Source organism: Lampris incognitus, chromosome 9 (genome assembly GCF_029633865.1).
Source record: "Lampris incognitus isolate fLamInc1 chromosome 9, fLamInc1.hap2, whole genome shotgun sequence".
NCBI lineage: Eukaryota > Metazoa > Chordata > Actinopteri > Lampriformes > Lampridae > Lampris > Lampris incognitus.
Window position 1 is genome coordinate 21117598 of NC_079219.1, and position 24161 is coordinate 21141758.

The following is a 24161-nucleotide window of genomic DNA, read 5'->3' on the forward strand; positions in this document are numbered from 1 at the left end:
ATTAGAGGGACAGCTCAGGTTGGGTGGTTTGGAAACAATTAGCAAGAGAGACAAGATTTAGATGGTTTGAATATGTGCGGAGGAGAGATGCTGAGAGGGATGCTGAACATGGAGCTGCCAGGCAAGAGGAAAAGAGGAAGACCTGAGAGGGGGTTTATGGATGTGGTGAAGGAGAACATGCAGGTGGTTGGCGTGACAGAGGAATGTGCTGAGCACAGGAAGAGATGGAAACGGATGATCCGCTGTTGCGACCCCTAACAGGAGCAGCTGAAAGGAGCAGTTGTGAGACTAATTTGCCATGGTCGCCCATGTCGGGTTGTGTGCGCAACAGTTCCGGCAAAGACAGCCGCCCGGTGACAGGCGCTCTGCCCGTCTAGTGTTGTTGTTGTTGTTGTGAAGTCGTCATCGGCCTTTTCTCCAATCGGCGCAGTGGCCGCCAAGCCATGCACCGCCCACTGGACGAACCGCCATTTGGAAAGCACAAACAAAAAGCAGACGCGCAGTTATTTGGCTGTGGAGGTAAAACTTTAAAGTTTTCTTAGATAACGCCGGTTGGTGACAGTTTTTTGGGGGGGCATTTGATGACATTTGCGATGAGTAGGCGCGTTGCAGATAGCGCGAGGTTGCATATCTGTTTGCCTTTAATTAAGCATTCAACTTAACGCCACGGCAGACTGGCTCACTGACAGTTAGCTTAGCATCGAGCCCAGTGCTGTTCCCTCACGTATTAGTTAATTACGCTTCTGTGATCTGTGCAAGCTTACACAGGGAAATAGCGAGTAATTACTAGTTTGTTACGATGCCAGCTACCCGCTTGGTGATTTGGTAAATACACCGAATGTAGGGATGTTACCGCTTAGGTTAGTCTACATTAGCTGGCTAAGTTAACGCTCAAGCTAGCTGTCTTAGATTTGAATTGCGTGCGGCGCGCCAAGTTGGTTGCATGATACATACGTCATGTGAAAAGGACACGTTATTCTGCTTTCGCTGTCGACGTAAAACCATGCTTATCGCCTCATATTGATATCGACGAGATCTCGGCGCACATATTTCAGCATTGCAGCTTACAATATTATTGTCAGTCATCAGTAGTGGTTCAGTTAGTTCTCTTATTACTTAAACGTTAATTAACGCTCGTCATTAGGTGCGACTAGGAGATGGAGGAATATCTAAGGTGATGTGGACCTTCTGACCCCTTCCCCTTCAGGATAAGTTGAAACCCGGACAAATATTGACAATACAGACATGAGTGAACTGGCGGAGGAACTACTTGAGAGCTCTGCTGTGTCAGAGGAGGAGGTCGAGGAGCCAAAGAAGGGGGCGCAGACAGACCAGCCTGAGAAGAAGGGGCGCCTCAGAGTACAAGGTAAAGATGCACTGATGGCTACTCTTTGCTTCTTAGCCTTCAACTTTAAAGTTGCTATGAGCAAATTTTCACTGATTATTTATTAGTCTCATTTGAAGTGTGATGCCTCCGTGTGATTAGATTAGACATCGCTGCACAATGTTCCAAATGTTTGACTCCTGGGTCGCACTCCTTGTGAAATATGTCAAAACGATTTAAAGCACACAGACAGGACACAGCCACGATTAGTGATACATGCAAACGCCTGTTTTGCAAAACACCACACAGTCTCATCAAACAAATGCACTAGCTACCTGAGGCAGAATGTAGATCTTTGTGACAAGGGGCATTGTTTTTATGGAATGGTGTTCTTCCACAAAACACTACAGCTTTTGTCCACAGGGTTATGCAGTCAACAAAAATCCAATACTCTTCGCAGCAGCTTTCATGTCTTGTTTATTATTTTTGCCAGTATCATGTGGCCCTAAGCAGGGCCCTCTCATAAGTAGGGATGTGCTGATACTTTTATTGGATATCAGGCCGATGTAGTATCTGTATCAGAGATTTTACCAGAGCAAAAGAAATGGCTTGATTTACTGCATTTTTTTGCATATGGAAGCTGGTTAATAGTTGGGGGGAACAAAAACAAGATTCTGTCTCAATTATTTTGCCCATTGACCCCAAACTATTGGTTTAAGTATGCACTGTTCAGCAAAAGTGTAATGGATTGGATTGGTCCTCTGTTTCGGCTGATACTTAAAGATTCACACTTGGAATCAATTTCGGCAGTGTAAAATTGATATTGGTGGATCCCTACTCATGAGTTGTCCATGGACAAAGATATTCCACATTGTAATTCTGACTGGCTGATGCATCTTTCTTTATCTGCAAGTATAAACACCTTATGGAACATGACTCAAGATGTTTCCTACTCCCACGACCAGCATCCATACCCTTTAAAAATCAACAGTTTCAGTGACATTTAGGGATGCACCAATATGGAATTACAGGGCCGATAACAGTTTATGTAGTGAAGTCACAGAAAGTTGAATCAGTTCATCTGGACACAATGTTTATTGAGAGAAATGTTTAATCATCCAAGTGACCTCCTCAGTCTCAACTGACTGACTTTATTTTGCAAAGCCATGTCTAAAAAAATAGTGCCCAACGAGATGCTGACTAATGGGAATAAAACCTACAAAGAGGAAAAAAGTCGCACACTCCTCCATTTGCTGTGACAAGTTTGTGAGTAAATGTCAGTGACTGGAGAGGAGTGTGCGCCTTTTTTGTTTGTAACAAAGCCATGCCTTAACATATCAGACTGACATGACAAACAAGCTGCAGTTATGACAAGAAGTAGCAGATAGTTATTATGCTATTAATTTATTCATGTATTTTCGGTGCCTTATCAATTGTAAGTATTGGCTGAAATTCCACTCTTGGTTTGGTAATAAGTCTCTTTTTTTTTCTCAAGTGGATAATATATTGGCTACCAATATATTGTGCATCTCTAATGACATTTATTCTTCTCTTTATGACAGTGGTCAAAAGCGTCCTGAAATATGTTGATATTTTGTAGTTACTTCAGTCTGGTGGATCATGTGCATGCAGACATGACAAGAGTTAAGCATCCCCCTTCTGTCACTATTCTGTCTGTTGAAGGCAGGAATTGAGAGGAACCTAACAGCTCTTGTCACTGGCTGACAAGCTGGACAAATTTGACAAGACAAAAAAATAAAACACTGGGCCCTGATATGGGATTAGTTTTCTATAGATATAGTCAAGCTGGTGTTTCACATGTTGCTGAGCTGAGGGACAAAAGCCGGAGCTTCCTTGTCATTACCTTTCCTTCTATGTCTGTTAGCATTCCCAAATTGGTGGCTCTTGTTTCTTTTTTGCTTACCATTCAGTTTCACAGGTACCCCATCAATTCAACAGTGCAGATATTACACCTAACATTTAGTCAGCACTGTTTGTTATTGCTTGATTCATCCATGCAAGGAGAAAGAAACATTACTCATGTCATTAAGACAACATCCTTTCATTTGCGTGTCCACTCAAACAGTAGCAGTTGTCATGTTTTAAATGTTTTCGTTTTTGCACTGACATAACTTCAGAATGTGCCATGTATATTTAACTAATAGCAAACAACATTCATTAGCAAAAACATTTGATATCCATTTTATCGGTTAGTTCTTGTACCCTTTATTAATGGAAGTGTAAAACAGTGTTGATCTATAAAGTGGTATGGTCTAGCTAACAGTTGTTCTGTGCTTTTAATTGTAGTTGTAGTGTGAATGAGCTTTCAGCTTTAGATATTGTCTATTTGAGAGTCATATTGTACTCCCACTAAAAAAGTTGAACATGATCATGATGGGCTATGAACATGACCGGTCCAAGTGTAGAATGTTATACAGAATGAACCCATCATTGATAGTTGTCTGACTTTGACTTTTCTCTATTGTCCTTATCGTTGTTGAAGGTGAAATCCTGGAGGGCAAGCGGACAAAGAAGACCATAGAGAGGCTAGACTTCCAGATCTCCAAACCAAAAGAGAAGTTGAAGGTTGAGGATGGTAAGAAGTTTAACCTTGACAGATGCTCATTTCAAAGCACTGTGCTAAGTGCAGGCCCTAACCCCGAGACTTTGACATCAGAATTTTTTTTATTTTTTCTGTGGTTTTGGGGGCCAGTTGGTGTCAAATTGTTTATGTATGCAACCCTCTGCTGTTAATTTTCCTTTTTTTATTATTTTTGTTCTACTTTTATCTTACGTTGTTATCTCTATCATTCATGATAAAATTAATCAAATGTCTTGCAAATATTGTTGATTTCATGGAAAGTTGCTAAACGTTATTCCTTTTATGTTGGGATCAGACTACATGATTTCAGCCCAATTTTGACGTGACTTTGTTGTCGCTGACAAATTTCCAGTGTTGGGCCTGATTATGAACGTCGGGAACGATGAATGGGCGTCTTTACCCAGTGTACTCTGTGACATAATCGAAGAACAGCGATGTGGTGTCTAGGACACCCTGACGAAAAGTCTACCATGTCATAATTTTTTGTATTTTCCCACCTAGTCATGTATCTCCTACAATGTGTTCCTTGATGTTGACCAATAGGATGACAGAGTTCTCTCTGGTGCACATATGTAAACATGGCAAATAGAAAGTGATGCTGCTATTGCGGCATCATATGCATATTGTTGTCAGGTGGAATGACGAAACCGATGAATCATAGAAAGGTGAATCAGTTCATCTGGACACAATGTTTATTGAGCAAAACGTTTCATCACTCATCTAAGTGACCTCTTCAATCTCAACTGACTGCAGGTATCCCCACCCTTATAAGCAATACAGTGGCATTTCGACCGAAAACAACGATCATCATCATCCCTATCAAGGATGTGCACATCCTCATCCTTGAAAGAGTGGCCACTGGCCTGTAGATGGGTGTAGACTATGGAGTCCTGGCCTGATGCGTTGGCTTTTCTGCATTGTGCCATCCTCTTGGCCAGCTTCTGTTTGATTTTCCTGATGTAGAAGTCATGGCAATCCTTCCGGCACTTAACAGCATACACTATATTGCTCTGTTTGTGCCAGGTAACCCGATTTGGGAGTGGACCAATTTCTGCCGCAGCATGTTTTGGAGTTTGAATGCAACTGAGACACGGTGTTTGGAAAATATGCGTCTCAACTGTTCCGAAACTCTCGCCACAACGCCCAGTTGAGATAACCACACTTAACCAGGGCCTGTTTAATGTGAGATTTCTCCACTTCCCTGGCCGCTATGTCCGTGGGGATGTTGTCAGCTTGGTGGTAGTGTCCTGAAGACTCCTAGTTTTTGCTCCAGTTGATGATGAGTACCTTAAGTACTGATCAGTATGTGTTTGTTTACTGTAAACAGTCAAATGTCCCCCATCACCAATTGCAATTTCAAAGTCTAAGAAGGCTAATGTCATTTTTCACATCCTCCCTGGTGAACTTGATGTGGTTGTCCGCAGTTAATGAGGTCGGTGAAATGTGGTACCTCCTGAGATTTAATTTGAACCCAGGCCACCTTCTTCCATTGGTCTGTGGTCCAGTTCTGACTTTCATGTGCCCATTGTAGGCACTTTTGGCAGTGGACAGGGGTCATCATTGGCACTCTGACCAGTCTGCAGCTATGCAGCCCCATACGCAGCAAGCTGTGATGCACTGTGTGTTGTGACACCTGTCTATCAAAGCCAGCATTAACTTTTTCAGCAATTTGAGCTATAGTAGCTCTTCTGTGGGATTGGGTCAGACGGACTAGCCTTTGCTCCCCATGCGCATCAATAAGCCTTGGGCACCCATGACCCTGTCACCAGTTCACCAGTGTCCTTCCATGGACCAATTTTGGCAGGTACCGACCACTGCATACTGGGAACACCCGACAAGACCTGCTGATTTGGAGATGCACTGATCCAGTCATCTAGCCCTCACGATTTGTCAAAGTTGCTCAAATCCTTGTGCTTTCCCATTTTTCCTGCTTCTAACACATCAACTTCAAGAACTGATTGTTCACTTGCTACCTAATATATCCCACCCCTTGACAGGTGCCATTATAACTAGGTAATCAATGTTATTCATGTACCTGTCAGTGGTTTTAATGTTTTGAGTGATTGGTGTCTTTCCTAAATAGAGTGGGAACTATTAAAAAAAATTTTTAACCTTTCTGTTGAACTGCAGATAAGCATTTTGTTGCACTGGCTGCACTTTGTGTACCTGTTGCATGTGGCAGACTTGAAACTGAAGTTAAAGACATCATTCGTTCATTTATTGATAAGTTAAGAAAAGTTTGTTTCAGCTGTCCTGGATATGACTGCTTTTCTTTATTTTTCACTCTGCAGGTGGAGGAGATAAGTTAGGAGATATACCACGCACAAACTACCACATTGGAAAGATGAAGCCAGTGGATCTGAAACCACTCCACACCATACTGTTTGATAGACCTGGAAAAGTACGTATACCAGAAGAGCTACTTTTTTTACTAGTTTTACACATGGTACATACCATAGCTAGAATTTGCTTGGTTTAATGTATTGTGTTCCAAATGAGAGGGTTGCCATTACAAGAACCTATTCAGCTTTCAGGGGATAGCTATATAGAATGATGTATTATTATTATTATGATTATTATTATTATATAACTGTCGCAAACCAAAAGTGAGAGGCAGTCATGTTTTAAAACCCAGCATGTTTGTGTTATTAAATTTGTGTGTGTGCGCCCTCTAGTTGTTTTGATATCCTTCCTATATATTTGGGTGATTGTGTACTCTTGATTGAGGATGATATTGCTGATATAGGTGTTACTAAGCTTCCTATAGTCCTGTTGACACAAACCCCTTCCATTCTACCTGGACTTGTTCCAAAAAGGGCAAAGGAGAAGAGAGTCTGTCATGGCCCTTCTTATTCTCAAACTAAACAACAACTATTTGTTCTCTGTATCAGATGGCCACTATGAGGAAGAACATGCGTTTATTTAACGGCTTTCCATTTGAGTTGGACAGTGAGCCCTACATCAAAAAGAGGGAAAAACTCCTCAGGTAAGAAACTTAGGGATGAAAGAAGATCATTCCTCTTAAATTTTTAAAGTCACAATCCTGGAATCTTTTGATTCTCTCATTGGCATTTTGAGACTAATCTATGAATATCCAAAAAGGACATTTTTTGCATGTCAGTTTTAAGGATGATCATTTAAATACCATTAATATCAGTATTTTGTTATTACAAAGTAAAAGCACACTTTGATATTTGGGTACTGGGTTAAACATGTTGAACGAAGTGATTAACATGATTCAAAAACAGTGTAAATGATTGCTGTCACTTTGCAGTCCAAATTCAAATGGTCTCGTGTGGACAGAGATACTTCCAAACGTACTATATGGCCTCCACATGCTTCAAATTAACTAGTTTGTGTGACATCTGATCATATTGGACAGTAAAGCCATTCATACTTCTGAACAACTAATGTCAAATGTGGGGCCAGAAGCTGTCTGTCATAAGGAGGGGCGGGATTATAAACCAGAATTGGTTGTTGCTACAAGAGACCTGTTCTTAGCAGTAAGGTGGAGACAACTTAGCACATTTAAGTACTAAACAGCAATACCCTCATTAAAAAAAATAAAAAAATATTCAGAACAAATATATCTGCAAGCGTTGATTCAGGGGTTCAAGCCAATACAGACTGTTAGTGGTTAAAAGCTTCAAAAGCTTAATTAAAAATATCCACCACGTTTGGTTATGTTTGGACAAACTGTCATTGATTTATGACCAAATTTGCACCAGGCCCATGCATGTGTTTGGAACTGGTGGCGCCCCCTATTGAGCGATTGCAAAATACTTTTATGTATGTGGTTTCTTTAACGTTGCGAAAAATCCTGCAAGTTTTGTAATGATTGGAATATGCAGTGTATCTTGCCTCTGAAGTGAATTATCTCTCCATACGCCAACAGGTATAATTTTGCATGCATCTGACATACGTAGGTGTACCCTCAGCAAACTTTGTGATAGACAATGTGAAAATAAGCAGTTCATATAGAGAGAGAGAAACAACTTCATTCAAAACAACACGTTACAACATGTTATTGGATTTTCAAATAAATATATAGCATATTACACATCATACTTTGACAAGACAAAGTCTAGATCAGTACCAACAAGCCTCAAGGTAAAAATGTCCATTGTCAGCTGCATTGAATTTAAGCAACATTATTACACAAGGGCTTGCATATCACATGATCAAAGCTGGTCTGTTGCTTTGTCCACTTCAGCATGCCCTCTTTACTGACCATTGGGGGAAGGATATTTGGCTCGGATGTGACGTAAGACACAGGCAAGACGATGCAGTTCCCTTTGCCAAGTTTCTCCCCTTGTAGCACCCATTGGGGAAAAAAAATTATAAGTAGCCAGACGATATTATCTGCAGTAGATGATACTGTAACATTAGCAGCTATTCCCAGAAAATTAAATCAGTTCACCTGGACACAACGTTTAGTGGTAGAAATGTTTCATCACTCATCTAAGTGACTGTCAGTCTCAGCTGACAGCGGGTATCCCAATCCTTATAAACAACACTGTTGCATAACTGAAACTGGCGATCTAACACAGGTTTCATGTGCAAATTGCCATGCATATTAAACTGATCGCTGGTTTTGGTTGTTATGCAACTGCTGATTTTGGTCGTGAAGACAACAAATAACGTCAGGATGATGATACACTGGGGAACTTTTTGGCCAATATGACAGGGCAATGTGCTTGCAACAGGAGATTTAGTGAGACGTGGGAAAATGTACTATAGAATTTATCTAGGTAACAAGAGGTTCCCATGCAATCAGTGCAAATGTGCTGAGAAAACCGTTTGTTCAAAATTGCCATAAATCCCCACACTAGCCTGTCGCTATTACTTTGTTGGCCAAAACATAACGTACTCACGCAATGGTCATCTCCCGGCCTTTGTTTTCTTTTCAAGTTTATCTTCGGAATCCTGAAGAAAGTATCCAGCACACCACTGTCCAGTTGAAGAATAGGGCTGTCAAAATTGGCCAAAATGACATTTGATTATTCCTTCTAAAAGACACTTGGTTTGAACCCATTCTAATATATTTTTGCGCATTATGTCCAAAAGAGGGCAAACCAATACAATGAGCGAAATAACTACTTGTATAGGTATATTTATTTCAACATAAACATGTCTTAAAAGATCTACACACCTACACATTATAAAATAAACAAATAAAGTAATGTCCTATACCGTAAAACTTCATTTAAAGACCATAGACCTCTTGCTCTCTCTCTCTCTCTCTCTCTCTCTCTCTCTCTCTCTCTCTCTCTCTCTCTCTCTCTCTCTCTCTCTCTCTCTCTCTCTCTCTCTCTCGCTCTCTCTCTCTCTCTCTCTACCGTGGTTTGTGCTAGAGTGAGAAATGAGAACGCGCTCTCTCTCAGAGTGAGATGGATGATTCGTAATTGATGTATTAGTCGATACCCTAATTTTTTTTATACAGGTTAGGTTCATACTGATTTAAATAAACAACTTGATAGTATTTTTCCATCTTTGCTGAGCAAGAGTGAAAGAGACATTGTGTGACTCCTGTCAATCATGCAGTGGCCAAGCCCTCTCGATAATTCGCGAGGCAGAAAGTCGCGGTAATGCTTTTTTTTTTCACACTCGAATGTCTTTTTTTTATACAATTCAGTTATATATTCGAATTTGGAATATTCATTGACAGCCCTAGTGAGGAATAAAACTTTCATGCATAGTAATGCATACATGGTCCGTTTCGGGGTTGGCGTCGGTGACAGCATCAAACAAAAACTGCCCACGCTGAAATTCAATGCAGCAGAATGATTCAGTTTCTGTTCGCATCGGAGGGCAATTTGAGCAATGGCACCACCGGTTGCTGTTTGCTCTCGGCAGTTGAGGTTCTGGATGGTCGACACTGGTCGTATCCTCTTTCAGCTAATGCAGCAGCAGCCTCAGCCTCTCTCCACTACATTTCATTGGTCGTATACGCTGGCTTGAATAAATACAGTTAAATATCCGAGTCAGCCAAAACACTGTAAAACGTATCCTCGTCCATAAGAGCTTCTGCACTCATATTTTGGGATGCCATTTTCACTGTTGGAAACGTAGCTCGTTTGCAATACAAGCGAAGAGAACAAAGAAGTTTTGTTTTTGAGTGGCATCTAGAGCATGCCCCCAGAGGCAGAGACTAGAAATCCAAGCTGAACTTGCCTGTGCTTCTTGTGACCATCTATGTCACTGACACGTCAAATGACAACACTGGTGCCAGAAAAAGAACAGATCTTGCAACTACATACATCCCAGAGACAGAGAACATTGACAACGACTGCAGACTGATAAAAATATACTTACATCGCATGTCCGGCTAGCATAGCGGTCTATTCCGTTGCCTCCCATCACAGGGATTGCTGGTTCAAATCCCTGTTACCTCCGGCTTGGTCGGGCGTCCCTACAGACACAATTGGCCGTGTCTGCGAGTGGGAAGCCGGATGTGGGTATGTGCCCTGGCCGCTGCACTAGCGCCTCCTCTGGTTGGTTAGGCACCTGTTCAGGGGGGAGGGGGAACTGGGGGGAATAGTGTGATCCTCCCACATGCTATGGCCCCCTGGCAAAATTCCTCAGTCAGGTGAAAAGAAGTGGCTGGCGACTCCACATGTATCGGAGGAGGCATGTGGTAGTCTGCAACCCTCCCCGGCTCGGCAGAGGGGATGGAGCAGCAATTGGGATGGCTCAGACGAGTGGGGTAACTGACCGGGTGCAATTGGGGAGAAAAAAGGGGGGATGAGATATACTTAAATCTTTGGTGGATGTGGATTTTGGGGATGTGACAGCGTCAGTGTCATCAGTTGATGAGTTATACACAGAGACACATTCAACATCTGAGTCGGGTCCTGGCCCTGGTCATACAAATTAAGTTACTAAATGTTATCTTGAAGACCAAATGAGATGTAAGAAGACTACTGCACAGTTTGACATTGTTTGTGCAACTGCCAACATGGTGGGCCAAAAGATGTAATGGAATAGTCTCATGACAGTTTTCACAGATGAGGGGGGTAACATCTAATTCACCCTGTGATGGGGCTATGTACAGCTTGTTTTTTCCACTGTTTGATGTCTTCCTCAGTTGTGAGTTGATGTAGCCTTCCACTTGGGGGCTTACAATTGTCAGCCGCCTTCGTCCACTTCCTCCTGAAACGTAAAAATTTCAGTCAGCACTGAACAAGCGTTTGCTGATGACAAGAATAATTGCAACAAGAATAAATTCTACCAATGGCAGCACAAAAAGTGCTTGGAAATTACAAAATATTAATGCCAAGTTCTCCAACACTTTATACTGGTACAAACTTTATGTGTATTCAGGTTCTGATGCCAACAACAGCAATGCACCACAGTATGACAGATTGATCTCAAAGTCTAAAAATACATAACTAAAATGTGTGGTTACCTGAAGCCTTGCAAAACATCCAGAAGCCCTTCAGGGTCTGGAGTGTAGGGTATTCATGGTTAAGTATTTCAGATATCTACAGAAAGACAGTAACATGGTAAACATTGATTGTCAATTTACTGTTGATTATGACAAACTCATTTTATCTGAAAGTGGGCCTCGGGTAAGACCATTTTCGTATTGTTATCCTAAACCTCTTACTTTTTTCTTTTGAGGTTTATGTAGAATCATGTGCTTCAACCTGATGACTGCCACCTGTACAAGAGTATGTCTGCGTATATGACAACCAGTCATTAGTATAATATAAGGCTCCCCTCTGCGTTATAGGCCTTTTTCACAATATACATTTTGGCTTGTCACAGAATGAAATGCACAGGTGTTGTTGGGCCTTTTGTGGCTGGGCTGATGTAAACAGAATATTTACAGCATCATTTGTACTTTATAAACACCCATTTGTTGCTAATTTTTGTTTATTTCTGTGACACATTTAAACTCCTCGTTAATTCAGAAAAATTCACTCGGAAAAAGGAAGACTGTCTGTACATGGCTCATACAAACACTTGTAAATTCCGTTTGTAAGTAAGAAAAATTGATCGAAATGCCAAAGGCAACCTGTTGATCTTAAATTACCACATTTAAAATTTTTGCAGCCTGCCTTTGCATTCCCTCAAATGTAAAATAAAGTCTGGTAACTAGCTAGATAGTTTGAAGGAATTAGTTGATAAGCAGTTTGGATAATGGATGGATGGATAGTTTGAGCTAATTCCTTGGTGTTGCTCCAGACACTAGTGTTTTCTTCGCATTTGCCCTGCAGCGGCTATATGATGAGCCAAAGCTGTGCAGGTTCAGAACTAATTCAAACACCCTTTTCATGACAGCCATATTGACATGAAATAACAGGTTTAATTAAGAAATGAATTAAGGTGCCATTTAGTGTAACAGAACCTTTTTTAGTGAGCCAACATGCACAACAGCAGCACCCTGACTCCGTTGACCTGAATGGAACGGAACCTTAATTGGTATCATTGGTAATACCTGTTTACCCTATTTCACATCCAAATGGCTGCTGTGAAAAAAGTCTATTATCTTCAATAAGAGCCAAACACTTTGGCTTCATGTTAAGTTGTGGTGAGATTATACTGTTGAGTTTTAGCCGTATCCATCTCAACGATGGAGGACTGCTAATTTGTTGGCTTCCAGCTAGATACCCTCCTGTGACGCCAATGACATTGTCAGCCAAGTTAATTGGTCCAGTTAGCTTGCTACTGCCACTTGATTTATGAGTTTGCTTGGTGACGCATAAACTGAACCAGACATAACTTGTTCACAGATACCGATAACATTTTATTGTTATAAATCTCAGCAATACTACTTATGGCAACTAATGCAAAAACATGAACATGTATTTACAGCGAGCAATCGAGATTCCATCATAGACTAGACTGTTTTGATGTCCTCTTTTCTGTCAGCTCTGCGCAGTATAGTCTGCCTTGCATAGGCCCAGCCCAGCAATGTCACACTTAAAATCACTCAGTGCTACCTCCGACTGGTGATATCGCCACACACATTTGCAGATCGCCACACACATGTAGATCTGACATGGCAGAAGTGTAGCAAAAATCATGTGTAAAAAAGACTGCCTATTAAGAGGCCTGCCTGAGTTGTAATTGATTACTTGTTTGTATTTCCAGCTCTTGGAGCAAAACATAGACTATTCAGTCACACGGATGCTGAATACACATTTGTGGACTCCCTTTACACATTCACAAATCTCAGTATGCATTCAGAGATTCTTTTACACATTTACAAATCGGATTACGCACACATGGATTGAGATACAGTTAAACTACGCTCCACACACATTTGCAAATGATTCTGCTACAATAATGGCCCCCATACCTGTTGTGATTCACAAAAAATGGGAATGGAAATAAAAGAAAAGTGTAGTTATGGGAGGATTTATTGTATTTCTTTAAGAACACTTTAGATTTTGTATGCCAACATAATTTGGTATAATTGACAGTAATAACTTAGTTGCAAAATGCATCATACTAATTGACAGTCCATTAAAATGGGATGCAGGGGTGGGCAGTCTTATCCAGAAAGGGCCAGTGTGCGTGAAGGTTTTTGTTCCAACCAAGCAGTTACACACCTGATCCCACTAATCAACCCGTAGAGTATTTGCTGAGAAACTTGATTAGGAGACACAGGTGTGCAGTTGGTTGGTTGGAACAAAAACCTTCACCCACACTGGCCCTTTCTAGATAAGATTGCCCACCCCTGATAGAGCTTCGACTCTTCTCGTGGTTTCTCTGTACGTTTATGTGTTTATATACGTGATTGTGACACGTCTATGCTATGGGGAGGGTTCAAGATGAAGGTGGACATGGTTTTAGGCGATTAACACTGGCTTTATTTAATAATGTCTTTCATTCGCTCACTTGCACAGGCTGGTGCACTCTGGTGCGGGAGCCGTTTCCTCGCTCTCTCCTTTCAGAGTGTGTGGCTCCCCTTTTCTCCGTCTCCCTTCAGCCCTGTGTTTCGCCTGTGTCTCTGTCGTGTGTCAGTCAGTCAGGCCAGGACCCTGCTTCACTGCGTGTATATAAGGGACAGGTTGTTAGTTTGACACACCTGAGGCTGATCACTAATCAGCTTCCCTATGGCATCTGCTCTCCTGTGAGCCATGCTTCCTCTCTCCGCTTACAGCCGAGGTTAAACCACACACCCCTACCACAGTGATGTGTTTATTTGCATGATCACAAGTATATGGCAACGCATTCTAATGCCAGGCGTGAACTGACATACTTAGAGGCATCCACTTGTGATCATATCACCCAAGATTGCATGTTATTACCAGATCTAAACAGGGCCTTATAGTAATTCACAGGCTGTTACCATTGTGACCCTTGCTGATCAGAGGCTGAATACACCTGGCATTAACATGCGTCTAGGGTGATCCAATCACAAGTGGAAAGCTCTAAGTACAGGTGCGAAATGGACCTAGGTGCAGGTGTGAATGTGTCTTGAGATCCGATTGCTCAGACCACATTCGGAGCTGGCCTTGAATGCATTTGTTCACATCGCATTTGAAATGTAAACGCACATTGTTGCAGGTCACATTGAAGGACCGCCTAGTCAGGATGTCTGTTGACTAGGTGGTGGTTATCAAAGGCTCCTCTTGGTTGAAAGTTAGGTTTATTTTTTCTTTTTCTTTTATTGTATTTTTAACCTTGTGTGTAATTTCTGACACGTCAGACCCACATCTGTGGAAGAGCCCCCGCTCGCTTGCACATTCAAGTTCAACTTCATTTATCCACCACAGTACAGAGCCTGACGCTTTCAAACCTGCTGGAATAATTGAATAAGCTGAGCCTGAACCGACTTGATCGGGTTGAGCCTGACAGGGTTTGGGTTGAATATTACAAACTGGTGTTCAGACATTTACATTTTCCCACATCACCAGTTCTACGAATGAGTTTCAACATTTGCTGCATATTTTGATCACAAAATGAAAGAAGACAAATAATCGGAGGCTGGCGCTCCTAATTCACTCAGTTAATTTTTCTCATGCAATTGCTGCGTCCATGCTATCGTAATAATGTGAAACTATTTATTCACAATAGACTATTTCTTAAATGCGATAGGCTATATCAGGTTGGGCTGAAGGCTTTCAGACAGATCTATACATCATCAGAATAGCGTCTATTTACACAGCACTTTTTAAAAACCTGTCACGCTTCACAGCAAAGTGGATTGGAAATAAAAGAAGTGCAGTTGGGATATGGGATGATTTATTTTATTTCTTTAAGAGTACTTCAAATTTTTTTATAACAACATAATTTGGTATAATTGACAGTAATAACTTACAAATGTGAAATGCACTATATGGACAAAAGTATTAGGACACTTGGCCATTACACCTACAGGAGCTTTTATGACATCCCATTCTAAATCCATAGGCATTGATATGGAGTTGGTTTCCCGATTGCAGCTATAACAGCTTCCACTCTTCTGGGAAGGCTTTCCACAAGATTTTGGAGTGTGTCTGTGGGAATTTTTGCCCATTCATCCAGAAGAGCATTTGTGAGGTCAGGCACTGATGTTGGTCGAGAAGACCTGGCTCGCAATCTCCGTTCTAGTTCATCCCAAAGGTGTTCGATGGGGTTGAGGTCGGGGCTCTGTGCGGGCCAGTCAGGTTCTTCCACACCAAACTCACCCAACCATGTCTTAATGGACCTTGCTTTGTGCACTGGGGCACAGCCATACTGGAACAGAAAAGGGCCCTCCCCAAACTGTACCCACAAAGTTGGAAGCATAGAATTGTCCAAAATGTCTTGGTATGTTGAAGCATTAAGATTTCCCTTCACTGGAACTAAGGGGCCTAGCCCAACCCCTGAAAAACAACCCCATACCATTATCCCTCCTCCACTAAACTTTACAATTGGCACAATGCAGTCAGGCAGGTAACGTTCTCCTGGCAGCCACCAAACCCAGACTCATCCATCAGATTGCCAGACAGAGAAGCGTGATTCGTCACTCCACAGAACACGTTTCCACTGCTCCAGAGTCCAGTGGCAGTGTGCTTTACACCACTCCATCTGACGCTTGGCATTGTGCTTGGTGATGTAAGGCTTGCATGCAGCTGCTCGGCCATGGAAACCCATTCCATGAAGCTACCGGTGCAGTTTTTATGCTGATGTTAATGCCAAAGGAAGTTTGGAACTCTGCAGTTATTGAGTCAACACAGCGTTGGCGACTTTTACGCACTATTCGCCTCAGCAGTCGTTGACCCCACTGTGTGACTTCACGTGGTCTGCCACTTTGTGGCTGAGTTGCTGTTCCTAAACGCTTCCACTTTTCAATAATACCACTTACAGTTGACAGTGGAATATCTAGCAGGGAAGAAATTTCACAAACTGACTTATTGCAAAAGTGGCCTCCTATGACAGTACCACACTTGAATTCACTGAGCTCTTCAGAACAACCCATTCTTTCACAAATGTTTGTAAATGCAGACTGTATGGCTAGCTGCTGGATTTTCAAGGCTCAGCGTTTTCGGTTTTTATTTTTCAAAGCCATCCAGCATGCCAAATTTCGCTACAAGAGGACACTGTTACATAACCTCACATGAACAGCAACAACTTTTGGATCCATGGAAACATAAAATCAGTTTAAAAATCTGGGTATTTTTCAGTGAAAATCGGTAAAAACCAAAAACGCTAAGTCTTGTGGATTTTTTACACCTGTGGCAATGAGTTTGAATGAACACCTGAATTCAGTGATTAAGACGTGTGTCCCAGTACTTTCGTCCATATAGTGTATGTCATACTAATTGATGACACATGAAAATGAGGATTGAGTGAGCAAGGATGTCTCATTTTAAATGCCTGTTGCTTCGGCTCCTTTCTACTCGTGTTTCTGTGTTTACGTGTTTATTTATGTCACTGACATGTGGGAAGGGTTTGAGAGGAAGGTGGACGTGGTTTTAGCTGATTAACAAAGGCTTTATTTAATGTCTTTTAGGGGTGAAAATCTTACGATTCAATTCGGTTTTGAATCTTGGGGTCACGATTCGATTCAAAATCGATTTTCGATTCAAAAGGATTCCTTATTCAAAATCGATTCTAGATTTGGTACATAGGTGGTGCTAATTTCAGGATCTACTCCAGTCCGCTGTGCACTAAGAAAGGTCGTGTGGTAAATTATGGCATGAAGCAGACTAAATTGTGTATAAGATTATGGGGTTTTGCAATAATGTGAACACACAAAGGCAAACTTAACCTTTCTCGGTAAAAAACTGACGCAATGGTGTGTCGTACTTTGGCTCAGTTGTCTGGACCTAAAGCCTTCATTGATGACTACGCTGTAGGGGCGCAGATTTTTTTAAATTAAACAGGCGATGAATCTCTTTTTTTTTCCCCTTTCAGAATTTGCTGGGAGTTTGGTAAAGTGGTGCAGTGTGCGTTGGTTGTTTGTTAATGTTACAGGAGGTCGTTGTTCCACTTCTTTCAACTCTGTGTGATGGCATATGATGTGAGATTTGTAGTGTTCCCGAAATACTTAACCTTTGTTTTGCAAATCTTGTATATTGAATAGGTCATGTCAAGCTCCTCCTTCCCCGGGAGATTGTAACATCCAAAATGCGCTCAAACGCTTGCCTTCAATGATGATGGGACTAGCTGAATTTGTTGCTGCTCCATTTTTAGAAAGGCTACCAAGAGCTAACGTTAGCAACGACTGACTAGCCAGTCATGTTTTCCGGAACAGGTGCACAGCAAGTCAACATTGCCAGCAGCAAGGAGGCTACTTAAGACTGAAAAAAAAAGTTTTTAAAAATAGATTTTTGGAATTTGTGAATCTGTTCAGAATCGCAGAAGACCAGAATCGCGATTCTTAGGTGAATCGATTTTTTTCCCCCACCCCTACATTGTCTTTAATTCGTTCACTTGCACGGGCGAGCTCTCCGCTTGCAGCCGAAGCTAAACCACCCCACCACAGTTATGTACGTGTTTATTTGCATGTAGAGCGGGGAAGTGAGAGCTGATCACAAGGGGTCACTCGAGACGCATGTGGAGATGCATTCTCTTCATTCTAATGCCAGGTGTGAACTGACGTACTTGAGACTTGACGTACTAGAGCTGTCCACTTGTGATTGGATCACCCAAGATGGATGTTAATACCACGTTTAAACAGCCTCGCAGACAGTTGGCAGTGACAGAAAGTTGGCTTCTTTCCGTTTAACATTGATTGTTTAGCCGAGTCTTGGGGTTATGCCTTGGTTATGTGTTTCCAATAAAAGAATAAATGCACATAAGATGATATATTAACATCTGTTTTCTTCATCCATCTTAATGTGGATAAAGACAAGCGCTCTGTTTGTCCTTGAAGCTTCATGGTGAGTGTGAAGGAGTGGTTTGAAGAATGAACAAATAGAATTGGCAGACCACTTGAACCCCTGCCTATTTTCACACCTAAGCACGGCTGCCCAGGAAGTGGGCATGGGCTTACTTCACAATGTCTATTTTGGTAGAAAGTTCGTGTGCCAACCCTCCCAATTCTATCCAACAGCGCTTTGTTTGAAGCATGCAGCAGTCATATTGCAATGTGATTGACGTTGGACGATTTGCTCTGTTCAGTAAGGAAGGCCAACATCCCCCTCTAGTGGCATAAAGTAGTAAAAACAGTTGTCAATGGCATTGAAAAGTAGCGACACCAAGTAAAAATTGTATAGTAATGGGAAAGATAACGGTTAAACAATACAAATATGAGTGCAATGACATCCCAAAGTTAACCCCTCTGAGGACTTAGCTACTTGTATGCCCAATGGTAACCTTTCAATTAGGGATCATTTGTTTGTCTCTGTAGGACGTCGTCATTCACCAACTCCAAGCTGAGAGTTATCTGTAAGGTGTTGGATTTGGAGAAGAAAGGAACCCAGTCTGATCTGATCGACAGGATACTGACCTTTCTCATTGCTCCCAAAAACAGTGGGAGGGTAAGATGCCTTGTATTTTTATTGTTTATCTTACTGAATTGTAATGATAGGAATTTCATAATCTGTAAAACCATTTTCACTGCTTTGTAGAGAGCTTTTAGGGCCTTTAAACTTAGTATTTTTCTTGTTTATCCTCTTAACCTATAGTACCATTTATATGTGTATTGAAGGAGGGCTTACATAGTATTTATTATCTGTTCTATCAAGCTAGAAAGAATCTTGAATTCCAAATACTGAAAACTTTCAGATTAAAAAGTATGTCCAATTCTGTCACCAATCAATGAAACGGTAGCAGGGCTCCAGACTAACTTTTCCAGTGCTACCAACTTTCTTAGTTGATTGCACCAGCACATGATTTGATCGCACCTTTTTCCCCCCCCACTTAACTTGCATGCTTATATGAATAGTTGTCTTAATTTGCATAGTGGGGGGATTGCTAGCCTGTGTGCTGTCAGCCGGTGGTTTTTCGACTTTTATTTGATATGAAATAAATAAAAGCGCCAACCGATCTCTGCCCCTGGCAGCAAAACAGCAGGGGCATTGTGAGCTGCACCACCTTCTAAATGGTGCCCAGTCTGGCATTTGCGCATTTGTGCCACTCGCATGAATGCGACCATGTGAAATTTTAACTTCACACTCACAAAATGGTCGTATGTGCGACCAACTGAGAATGTATTAACTGCAACCTTGGTGCTCAATCAATTACCCGAATGATTGGCAGAATTTGAATCCTGGCTGTCAAAGTTTGATCTTGATGTTTCAGTTCTATCCAGTCAGCAGTGATGGTCCACCAAAGAAAAAAACACTACTGTACCCAAAAGAGACAAAATCTACATATCAGGATGATTTAACTCATTTCAACTCTCAAACACACATCAGTGACTTTATCATGTTTACAGTTTTTCTTTTTTTAAGTTTACTGGGCATGCTCTTTTCAAAGACCAGCTATACTACACATTCACATAGTCCCATTTAATATCATCCAAATGCTGCCCAGAGCAGCCACATTATTGAACTGTTGGCCACTGGGATCTGCCCAGTAAAACCAGTGCCTTCTACTATTTAACACAGCACTTTTCAGCTTCTCTGGAGCAGTTAAGTGCCTTGATTGAGGGTGCTTTCATAGCAGTTGTTTTAGAGAGGAGCACCAATCACACTTTGTCCTCACCATATTGCCCCAACTGGTGAGGGATTTGACCCAGCATTCTTTTAGCACAAGCCTCCTCTTAACCAGTATCAGAGTTGGGACCATAGCACAACTCAAAAGGCTCCCAAGTAAGCCACTACAAACAGAGAGTCCACCAGGCCAAGTACTAACTCCACTCCTGATCTGCTGTTCCTTCCACAGCCTCTGCTTTCAAAGAAGAAGAAAAGGTCAAAGAAGAACCTGTCGGGTAGCGACTCAAAGACCAAAACGAAAAAGAAGAGCAAACCCAAGCCCAAGAGAACGTCGACCAGCCCCAAGAAGTCCAAAGCAGGAAGCAAGTCCAAAGCCATTGTCATGGACTCCAGCAGTGATGATGATGATGAGGAGGAGGAGGAAGAGGAGGACAGGTCAGGGGTTGTGGAAGATGATGGCTCTGATAATGAGGAGAAACTGTCCAACAAAGAAGAGGAGCAGTCTGAGGATTCTGCAGATCAGGAGGAAGATGAACAGGTGAAGTTGCCTTAATTGAAGTGAGGATGATAAATAAAATGTTCAGTACAGTACATCACAAAATCCACTAAGTACTTTGACAGTTTTTTTTAACTAACTGGGGTTTTAACTAAATTTGTCAGTAATAACTGATGTTAGCGTTCCACAGTCTTTGAAAATTAGAATTTTTTTGAAGCATTGATTAACACGCACAGTATATAAATCTGAACCGAATCAAAGCCATACCATTTTGAAAGAAAACATTGATTGCCCACAAGACTCTAAATTTAGTCCTTGGTTGAGTAAGTTGAATGAAGCCTTGTATCAACCCGATATTTTCCAAAACCGAGAAGGATTTCAGATTAAAAGCTCTTCATTCCTTTACACCTCAGTCCAGCTAGATACATTGTTAATTTTCTGTATAGAAAATAGTTGGTCTTTTACAGCAAAAACCAGCTAAATTGCCAGTCATTTGGCATTGAACCCCAGATACTTTATCATCAGTCTCCCAAGTCAAAACCAAGCAAAGGCAAGGCTGCATCCAAGAAATCCACACCAGTCAAAAGACCAAGGCCACCAGGGAATAAGACGGCTCCACCCAAGAAGAGAGTGCGGAAAGAGGCATCAGACCAGTCAGAATCTGATGCCGACAGCGACAGTGAGCCTGAGGAAAAGGTGAGACGCTGGGGATTAACTAGTTAACTAGGAATTAACTAGATGCTGAATAAGTCTCATTCGCAGTTGGTCCGATTTGCAACTATAGTAAACATAGATCTGTGGTGACACTGATATTGGTATGTTTGATAACTTACTGAGTTTTAGAGTACATAAAATTTAGAGCACATAGAGTACATAAAGTACTCTATTTGCTCTAAATTGCACATAGAGATAAGATGCAGAATAAAATGCAGAAGACAGGAAGAAATGGAAACGGATGATCCGCTGTGGCAGCCCCTAACGGGAGCAGCTGAAAGTAGAAGTAGATTACATAAAGTACAAGTTCAGGAACAACCGAAAATTACACGGTCAAAAGTATATCCCTCAGTGAAATATACATATAATTTGACATGAAGAGCGTAGACTATAACAGACATTTGACTGCCTCCAGTGACTTGCTTGGCAAACCATCTGTCGTTGAGTAGTTACCCATTCATGCCAACAAATGGCACAGTAGAAGGTCCCAGTACTTCTGAGTGTGTGTATGTTTATATATATATATATATATATATACACACACACACACACCTTTGTTGGATCGCGACATTGGAGGCAGACAGGAAATGGAGAGAGAAGAGGGGCTGTACTTGTAACAAAGGTTGCTGGCTAGATTCGAACCGGCGAAGTTGCGGCTATGTGGTATGCGCTGTAACCATTTGGCTACAGAGGCATCCCACTTCTGTTTAATGGAATTATAGCTATTTTATGACATGCCCTGTCTGTTGGGAAGATTGCTGTATAACACTAAAAGTCACAATTCTCAGTAGTTTGTTCTTTCTCTTTACTTTGCTCAGTTAGGGCTCTGACTGCTGTTAGAAATGTTTATGACTACTCTGATGTCCACATAGCCCAAAAAGAAGGCAACAGCAAGGAGAGGACCGCCAGCCAAGCCAGCTGCCAAGACCAAGAAAGCAGATAGCAGCAGTAACAGCAAAAAGACTGCAAGCAAAGGTAAGACTAAGGCTAGGCGATATATATATATATACACAAAATCTAATATCTTTGATCAAATACCTCCATCGATATTGTGATGATATTTTAGGGATGATTTGGTGCTTTCATAAAATATTTACATACAAGAGATTTTTGATAAACAGTCATTACTATTGTGGATTTGATGACCAAGCAGGTAGAAGCAAATAGGTTGTGAAGCACTCAACTTAAAGGCAGCTAAATGTAGGCTAAGTCAAAAAGATTAGTTTTAAGTTTGGATTTAAACGACTCAACAGACTCTTGATTGTCTGACAGCAGCAGACAGGTTATTCCAAAAGAATAGGGCCCGATAGGAAAAGGCCCTGCCACCAGCTGACTTCTTTTTAACTTGGGGTACACACAAGAGCCCTGTATTTTGAGAGTGAAGAGCTCGAGATGGAATGTACGGTTTAAGGAGATCAGACAGGTAAGATGGGGCAAGCCCGTTTAGGATTTTATAAGTCAGCAGAAGCACCTTAAAGTCTGATCTAACATGGATAGGAAGCCAATGAAGGGAGGCAAGAATTGGCGTAATATGGTCAAATTTTCTAATTTTAGTTAGGATTCTAGCTGCAGCATTCTGCACCATCTGAAGGCTTTTAGTACTAGCATGTGGCAGACCTGAAAACAGAACATTAAAACAGAATGAAAACATATCAAGTCTGGATGGAACAAATGCATGTATTAGTCTCTGTGTCAACCATAGACAGGAAAAACCAAATTTTAGCTATGTTACGTAAGTGAAAAAAGGCAGTCTTGGGGATTTCTTTAATGTAATTATCAAAGGAAAGAATGGGATCAAACATAACACCAAGATTTTTGACTACCACACTGTGAAATCAGAGTTGTCAATTATTAATGTTACTTGCTCAAATTGGTGTCTGTCTAGCAGGGCCAACGACCAGCATCTCAGTGTTATCTGAATTTCATCTCATCATCAGCCGATTCTCCGGGGTTGGGTCGCGGTGGCAGCAAGCTAAGCAGGGCACTCCAGACATCCTTCTCCCCAGCAACACCCTCCAGCTCCTACTGGGGGAAAACCCAAGGTGTTCCCAGACCAGATTGAACATGTTGTCCCTCCAGCTCCTCCTGGGGGATCCCAAGGCATTCACAGGCCAGATTGGACATGTAGTCCCTCCAGCAAGTTCTGGATCTACCCCAGGGTCTCAGATGTTGGATGTTCCCAGAAAACTTCCAAAGGAAGGCACCCAGGAGGCATCCTAATCAGATGCCCGAACCACCTCAACAGGCTCCTTTCCACGTGAAGGAGCAGCGGCTCTACCCCGAGCTCCTCACCCTCTCTCTAAGGCTGAGCCCAGACACCCTACAGAGGAAACTCATTTCAGCCGCTTGTATCCGCAATCTCACCAGTTCGGTCACCACCCAAAGCTCATGACCATAGGTGAAGGTTGGAACGAAGATTGACTGGTAAATTGAGAGCTTTGCCTTTCAGCTCAGCTCCCTCTTCACCACAATGGTCCGGTACAACGTCTGCATTATGGCTGGTGCTGGAGCAATCCGCCTGTCAATCTCCCGCTCCATCCTACTCTCACTCATGAACAAGACCATGAGATACTTGAACTCCTTCACTTGATGCAACAACTCATCCCCAACCCGGAGGGAACAATCCACCATTTTCCAGTAGAGAACCATGGCCTCAGATTTGGAGGTGCTAACTCTCATCCCAGCCATTTCACACTCAGCTGCATGCTGGAGGTCACGTTCTGATGAAGCCAACGAAACCACATCATCTGCGAAGAGCAGAGATGCAATTCTGAGGTTCCCAAAACAGACACACCCTCATCATGGCTGTGCCTTGAGATCTTGTCTGTGAATATCACAAACAGAATTGGAGACAAGGGACAACATTGGTGGAGTCCAACACCCACCGAAAACGTGTTTGAACTGGGTAGTGACCCACAAGTGGGTTTCAGTAGGGAGCCAGGGAGACTTCGAGATATCACAATAAACATAATTTGTTTGTAGAAAGAGAAAAATATGCATGCA

At 41.9% G+C, this 24161-nt stretch overlaps 1 protein-coding gene across 2 annotated transcripts in view; it reads left to right on the top strand.

Annotated features, from left to right (window-relative positions):
* Positions 1-454: 454 nt before the first annotated feature.
* The window catches only part of dek (DEK proto-oncogene), a 35470-nt gene continuing 11763 nt past the window's right edge, over positions 455-24161 (top strand). The window contains exons 1-9 of one of the 2 annotated variants that reach the window (XM_056286142.1): positions 455-519; positions 1208-1366; positions 3828-3920; positions 6218-6327; positions 6818-6912; positions 18700-18829; positions 20178-20486; positions 20955-21140; positions 22031-22133. In XM_056286142.1, coding sequence (XP_056142117.1) covers positions 1246-1366; positions 3828-3920; positions 6218-6327; positions 6818-6912; positions 18700-18829; positions 20178-20486; positions 20955-21140; positions 22031-22133 — 1147 coding nt within the window. In that variant the 5' untranslated portion in view covers positions 455-519; positions 1208-1245. The remainder of the gene's footprint in view (positions 520-1207; positions 1367-3827; positions 3921-6217; positions 6328-6817; positions 6913-18699; positions 18830-20177; positions 20487-20954; positions 21141-22030; positions 22134-24161) is intronic. The other variant, XM_056286143.1, reaches the window with a different exon arrangement.